We start from the raw sequence: 6,685 nt of genomic DNA on the forward strand, positions 1-6,685 counted from the left end.
ACTGATATGAAGAGAAAAACTTGGTTACCTGGCAGGGAATCTGTATTTAAGTATTTAATGAATGGGTAACTTCTCACTTTTTTCTTAATAACAGTTCAGATTCTGGGCTAATCAATGTTTAAGAGGTAAAATGATTTTCCAATGGTTCTACAAGAAAGTGGTAAAGTTACTTGTTTCACAGTTTGATTTGCTCTTCATTGTAAATAGTTATTTGTGTGCTTTCTGATATGAAGAGAAAAACTTGGTTACCTGGCAAGGAATATGTATTAGTATTTAATGAATGGGCAGCTTCTCACTTTTTTCTTAGTAACAGTTCAGATTCTGGGCTAATCAATGTTTAAGAGGTAAAATAATTTTCATATGGTTCAACAAGAAAGTGATTATTTTCTGTTAGACAGTACGGTTACAATAATTGGATAGTTTTAAAGATGATCTTGTGGCCATTATTTTATTTCATGTACTTTGGGATTAACATATAATTTGCATGCTCTTTTGAGGCTGAAAACTGCATTGGAATGGTTATTTTACAGACGGAAAGAAAATCAGGTTACCGGGACAGCGATTGATTTGTAGCAGGACAGTGAGATGCGTAACTAACGTCGAAGCATTTATACTTAGAGCTGATGATCTAGAAGGGGTCACTTCCCTTTTCTCACGATTCTTGCGGAATCCACGTGTTCAAGGAGCCATAAGGTCATTCATAAACTCATCCTGCATTTATGCTAGTTTAGAGTTTACTGACCACGACAATTGGTCTATGCCATTGCCATTGTACCGTGTTGTTAATGTTTGAACTTTTGCTCCTCCCTTTTCACCCTTTTTCTGCCAAGTGTGACATGCATAAAAGAATCCAAAAGCTTAGGAAATTTAAAAACAAAAAAAAAACATGAAAATAGCATAAAAAGGAAAGAGTATAGGTTAAGGATTTGTATTTTCTATAATAGTTTTAACTTTTAAATTAAACAAATGGGGTACCACTAGGGATATCTAATTTGGTTGGTATTAAAGAATCGGAAGATGCAAAATGAGCACATATTTTTATGTTAACAAGTACTAGTGTTCTGTGTGAAGTTAGAATTCTGAGGTGCATAAGATGCTCCATCTTGATTAACTTGGGATGATAAAAAAGAGGAGCCAAGCTCCTTCCTGTAAATAGGAGGTTTGATTAACTTTCTCCAAACATACATTGTGGAATTAAATCCACAACATAATAACATTACATAATTGTAGCACTACAAAAATATACAAATGTACTTTGAAAAATGTTGAATTCATATTTTATAGACACCTCCAAACTCTCTGTCATTTGAGGATCTTGGGTCTTTAACAGAAGATTTTAATGGATGGATATGCCTTCCAATTGATTAGCTTTTGACATTGGAATACTCTTCTTTCGAAAAACAGGCCACTAACCTCACTTAAAACATAAAATAGAAAAATTAAAAACCTGTGTTTCATTTCATTCTATAGAGAATAGGAGATGTTTTGTCATTTTTTTCAAGTCTTAGACCTGATATATAAAAACTTGTATTTCATTTCTGTCTGTAAAGAGAATATGGGATGTTTTGTCAGTTTTGAAAAGCCTTACACCTTACATACAATTCTTTGTTATTTGGTAACAGGTATGAATCACAATTTTGGAGAGCAAAGGCAGCAACTCACATCCAAGTAAAATGGAGATATAGGCAGAAGCGTTTAAATCGAGCAGAAGGTCTCAAAAGTCAGCCTAATCATCAATCGAGATCCTAACTTCCTTCTTGGTATATACAGAACATCCTTTTACAGAAAAATGCATGTAATTTATCATTGATCCCATTGACTGGTTATTACAGCGAGGGGTCTATATATCTGTAATTACAATTGGAGTGTGTCAAGTCCCATCTCCATTATATCTGAAAGTCTTCCTCCTAAAAGGGTGTCTCATTCTAGGCAGGTCAAATCCAATCCCCATTCTATCTGAAGTCTTCCTCCTAAAAGGGTGTCTCATTCTAGGCAGGTCATGGGCCGAAAATTACACCAACTGAACAGTCATAATTGGTTGCGAAACAAAAATGTGGGCAATGGTGCAACATTCACCAGTAAAAAAGCCTACCTATCAGATAGATAGGGTCTTCCAATTTGTTTTTGTGTGATTCACTTACGCTTGCCTAACCACAGTAAAAACAGTTCGACTATGGCACACAAGTGACACTTACTGAGATCAGGGTGGACTACTGATCAAGGTGGCTTGGACTACCTTCATTTATCCATTACCTTCATAAATTATAAGGGGGAATGATATCTGCACTACCATGTTTCAATAATGTCAATACACAATTTAAACCACTTTTTTGTATTCGCTGCTGAGAACATTTTGGGAACTCAACTCAACTCAACGAAGCCTTTGTCCCAAACTAGTTGGGGTCGGCTAAATGAATCCTTTAGAAAAAGTTCATGAATTTTCTAGAGGATTCATTTCATAAAAGAGTGGCAAAGTTTTTCACCCAGCTGCCAACCTGACGCCAACCCTCCTTTATTCTGGCTCAGGACAGGCTGTGAAAAACACAGGAGGAGTTATTTTGGGAACTGTTATATCTTTTAAAAGCTAGTAAATACAAAAATTTAATGGGTGGAGTCTCATTATCAAAACGAGGGGTTGTGGAAATCATTCAAAGATGTTATTATGGTAAACTTTTAGCTCTTCTCCACTCAACTGACATAGAGACAAAATCAAATCTAATCTGTACTATATGTAACGCCAAAGCTTGGGTTGCAATTCCCTTGCATCCCCTGGTTAACAACTACCTGCCTTTATCAATTAGTCTCTCTTCTCTTTTTTCCCTGTTTTTTCATAAAATGGCATGTTACTTGCAGGGGATTGGCTCGGTTCTGTTCTCAGTTAGGCAGTGGATTTCCATAGCAGCACTCTTTTTTAATATAAAATTTGGGTAGCTATTGAATACTTCATGCCGCCTATATTTAGGGGCCGTTGGATATGCGAATTTTAGGATCTTGGATTTCCTCAAAATTGTACATGGGAGAAGAGAGACGAAAGAGACCAGCTGTCGTTTTATGATTTCTCGCCCTTCTATCCGACAACAAGAGAGCAGCATATCGTCCCATGTTTCCAGGTTCTAGAAATCTCAAGATGGGGGAGAGATTTCTAAAACCTGGATTTCTTACCCTAAAATCCAAGAAACCCTCTTTTATATTGTTTTCAAACTAAAACTTGGATTATAAAATCCGCATATCCAAATGGCCCCTTAGGCTCCATATTCATCTATCCACTCTTTCACATTATCATCTTCAACTACTATTTCTAAGTCTCCCAGTCTTTATCTTTCTATTGTAAAGTGCGTGGTAAAACAAGTTTTACTCCCATTTCTCGCCTGAAAGAAACAAAGCGTAAGGAGATTGTTAGCCACTTCACCACCCTACACCTCTCTCACCACTCGGAGACACCGATTTATCATGAAAAAAAATTCTTGGCTGCCAGACCTGCCCTAAAGGACAAATTTCAAAGCAGTAGTTTAAAATGCTCAATGCATACCAACAAATAACACCCTCAACATCATTTAAATGACCACAATGCCGTATCTTTTTCTCTCTTTTTTCATGGAAGGAAAAAAGGGAAACAATTATCACCTTGGAAGTGTATGGACTAACAAATTCAGTTAAAATAGAACAACCAGCATTGGATGGTGGGAGGTAGTGAGCAAAACTTTAGTTATGGATTAACCCTAATCACTATAATAATTCACTCTTTCCCAACCATCCATTTCCGAAAATGACTTTGATAGGATCATCACGAGCAAACTAATGGGCATATTATCAACTCAATGGAGCCTACGGAATAAATGGCTCTCATCATGCTAGTCATGGGCCGGTTTATACTTGTTCAGACAACTTCTACAGTACCATCACCTTAATGAGAAGAATGCTAAACTGAAGGGCGTCCTTGGGAAAACCACATATTAATAATCTCCCCATATCGTTGTTAAAATCAGTGTTTCAAAATGTGGATGTGAGTCAGAATGTGGCCAAAACAAATCCTGATAGGCTCGGAATGACACGATCGTGTACTCGGTTGACGTGGCTAAGCACTTTGTTGGGGTGGTCATAACTTAGGAGAGTCAAAGGAGTTTTGATCAACTTTGTATGGTAAAATGCCGACTTGGACAAGAATGCGGCCCTGGTAAAAGGGAGTCATCTCGGGGCACTTTACGATGACGCGGGAAAGTTTTGAAACTATGGTTAAAACATAATAAAAGAAAAAATCCAAAGACTCCTCTCTTACCCAGTGCATGCAACGGCCAACTGCCCCCTCCACTTTTCCCTTCTTCAATCATCATTCCTTTGTATTCCATAGTGAAAACCGTTTGTTGCAAAATAAAGATCTCTTAGTAGAAGAAGCATTTTCAAACCAGAATCCGATAGTTGCATCCTCACTTGCTCTCTTAATGAGAAGCATTTCTAAACCCGAAAATGTTAGCTGAATCCTCACTTACACTGTCGCTCAATGGCACATAGCTCATGTCACCCATTCTCAATGTAAAAATGAGTGCAGGTGGCAAAACCCCGAAAAAAGTATCCAGGGATATGGTAAATTTTATAAATCTTAGATTTTTGCATAAAAGACGGGCCCCGGCCCAATCCAAAATAATTTCTGAATAGGGTAGGGTTCTTGAAAATTCGGGAAATACGGGTCAAAATGTAGCTCTTTTTAGGAACAAATAATCAAGAGCGTGTGGGATGAAAAAGAAGGGTGCTGGAAATATCATTTCCCTTATTATTAGTAGTAGTATTATTATTACCAATACTACTACTACTAATATTATTAGCAGTAGGATTAATAGTAGTAGAATAAGAGTCCAAAAGAAAAAATGTAAGAACTAAGAAGCCAACAAGTTCATATGCACAAACAAGTTCCCGAGACAAATTTTGCAAACTGAAACAACAATTTGCAAGCGAAGCATAGAAAGTGCATTCCCTTAAAAAAAAAAATACAAAAGTTCTCTCTTTATACCTGTAATGAAAACTCAGAATCCAAACTCGAATACAAAAAATAAAATAAACAGTTCTTAACAAAATTTTCACAAACAACTATTCATCATCTGAGATGCAACCGGCAATGTGTAGTAGTAATCTTGTGCAAAAACAAAAGAGAGAGAGAGATGGAGAGAACCCATTTCACCTCTTCTATCATACTATCAAATTACTACTACTAGTAATATCAGTAGGTGTTGTTATCGTTCTTGTATGGTTTGTTTGGCCCATCAAGCTGCTGATGGATCGAGCCTTCACAATCCCAATTTTCTTACTCTTTTTCTTCATTGTTATTATGAGAATATCATCATCTTTTTCAACCTCCTCTACATTGATGCTCCTTAGCCTTACCTTTCCTAAATGGTGTTCACAGAGAGAATAACCAACAAGTGTATGTTTGCAACACCTCCAACCCCTCCCATTAACACGACTGCACCTCGAACCCTCCATTAAAGCCCCAACATTACTACTCTTCTCCCTTTTCTTACTACCACATTCCATATCCTCTTCATCATCATCATCAATAGATTTTTTCTTGGCTCTCTTCCTCTTTAGCTTCATCTTCTTTTTCTCTTTCTCTACCATCTTCTCTTCTGCTCCTCCTCCCCACTCATATCTCCCTTTCCTTTTCTTCAATGTAAATGCTGTTTCTCCTTTATGCCACCTCCCAGTTACTGAACCCATCCAAGATTTTTTTTTTAAAGGCAAAATAACAAAAACCCAGTTAGCAAATGTAATAAAAATTCATGGTTTTTTTTTTTGGCCTTTCATATTCTACCTATATCTTTGTTACCTTGAGATGAAAAGGGAAGCCTAGAGGTTTCTGCACCCAAAGGGTTCACGTTCCCGTTCCTATTAGCTCGTAAAACAAGAAACACAAAGACGAAAATAATGAGCGGTACACCACATTAAGGCTTACTATAGTGCTCCACTAGTGGTCAGCTAGCTGTTACATAGAGATATTATATAGATCTAAGGATGGATATATGCTAATTAGTAAAGAAAACATGCAATACTAGTGCTAGAAATAGCATATGGAACTAGATTACTGTGCTATAAGTGGGAATAATGGAACGAAATTACTGTGTTATAAATGGTGCATTCCCATTTCACCATGGAAATTTATTAAAACTATCAGTTTTTTTTTACCTCCTACTCCCTTTGTTTCTTGCACTCCATCTCTCCCCTTCTTCTAAATCCTGCACAGTCATAAAATCACATAACCATCTCATCTCCTTCTACTTTTCTTCTTTATTCGCTCCAACTCATTGATTAAAGGAGAAAATCAAAAGGGAGTGCACAATTTCTTTGTGGGTTTAATAAAAGGAAGAGATAGGTAGTTGATAAAGGCACCTACCTCTACCTGTTGGGGAATTTGAATGGGTAACATGCAACATCCCTTGCTCTCCTCTGTGCACAACAATCCTTCCTTTTCCTTTGCTCCTTGTTGATCATTTTCTTCTTTGTCTTCTCTTTTTGGTTCTAGTTGTGATGGGTTTTGAGTTGATGATGGATTTGGAGTGATTAGAGGTTTTGATAAGAAAGGAACCAGTGGTCTTTTTCGGATCCTCATCGGATTGAAGGATGAGAAAAATGTGAAGAGGGTTTGATTTGCAATCCGGATTTGGATGTCTAGGGAAAAAAGGAGATCTCTCTCTCT

The 6,685-nt window shown here is 37.0% G+C and overlaps 2 protein-coding genes across 3 annotated transcripts in view; one reads left to right on the plus strand and one right to left on the minus strand.

The window, feature by feature from the left end:
• Positions 1-1,913, plus strand: part of LOC143863696 (putative cyclic nucleotide-gated ion channel 20, chloroplastic) — a 37,835-nt gene extending 35,922 nt beyond the window's left edge. Inside the window, exons 12-13 of the mRNA XM_077374452.1 lie at positions 531-693; positions 1,623-1,913. Of these exons, the coding sequence (XP_077230567.1) occupies positions 531-693; positions 1,623-1,749 (290 nt within the window). The 3' untranslated portion in view covers positions 1,750-1,913. The remainder of the gene's footprint in view (positions 1-530; positions 694-1,622) is intronic.
• Positions 1,914-4,865: 2,952 nt separating this feature from the next.
• On the minus strand, positions 4,866-6,685 carry LOC143863778 (uncharacterized). 2 transcript variants are annotated; one of them, XM_077374544.1, is made up of 4 exons: positions 6,389-6,685; positions 6,175-6,224; positions 5,819-5,877; positions 4,866-5,699 (listed from the first exon to the last, which is right to left on the minus strand). In XM_077374544.1, exons 1-4 carry the CDS (start codon positions 6,596-6,598, stop codon positions 5,182-5,184), a joined length of 837 nt encoding a protein of 278 aa, XP_077230659.1. In that variant the 5' UTR covers positions 6,599-6,685; the 3' UTR covers positions 4,866-5,181. The 2 variants fall into 2 exon arrangements, with proteins under 2 accessions (XP_077230659.1, XP_077230658.1); XM_077374543.1 differs by having other exon boundaries at positions 6,383-6,685.

This window comes from Tasmannia lanceolata, unplaced genomic scaffold (genome assembly GCF_043159265.1).
Source record: "Tasmannia lanceolata isolate RefF3 unplaced genomic scaffold, GAP_Taslan_0.1 ptg000044l, whole genome shotgun sequence".
NCBI classification, from domain to species: Eukaryota; Viridiplantae; Streptophyta; class Magnoliopsida; order Canellales; family Winteraceae; genus Tasmannia; species Tasmannia lanceolata.

Bases quoted from the DNA above. Each gene is read 5' to 3' on its own strand.
- LOC143863778 (XM_077374543.1), bottom strand. From the start codon at position 6,598: ATGAGGATCCGAAAAAGACCACTGGTTCCTTTCTTATCAAAACCTCTA. The intron at 6,225-6,382 runs GTAGGTGCCTTT...ATGACTGTGCAG, and splicing joins AAATTCCCCAACAGGTAGAG to GATTTAGAAGAAGGGGAGAG. The intron at 5,878-6,174 runs GTAAAAAAAAAC...ACGAGCTAATAG, and splicing joins AGAAACAAAGGGAGTAGGAG to GAACGGGAACGTGAACCCTT.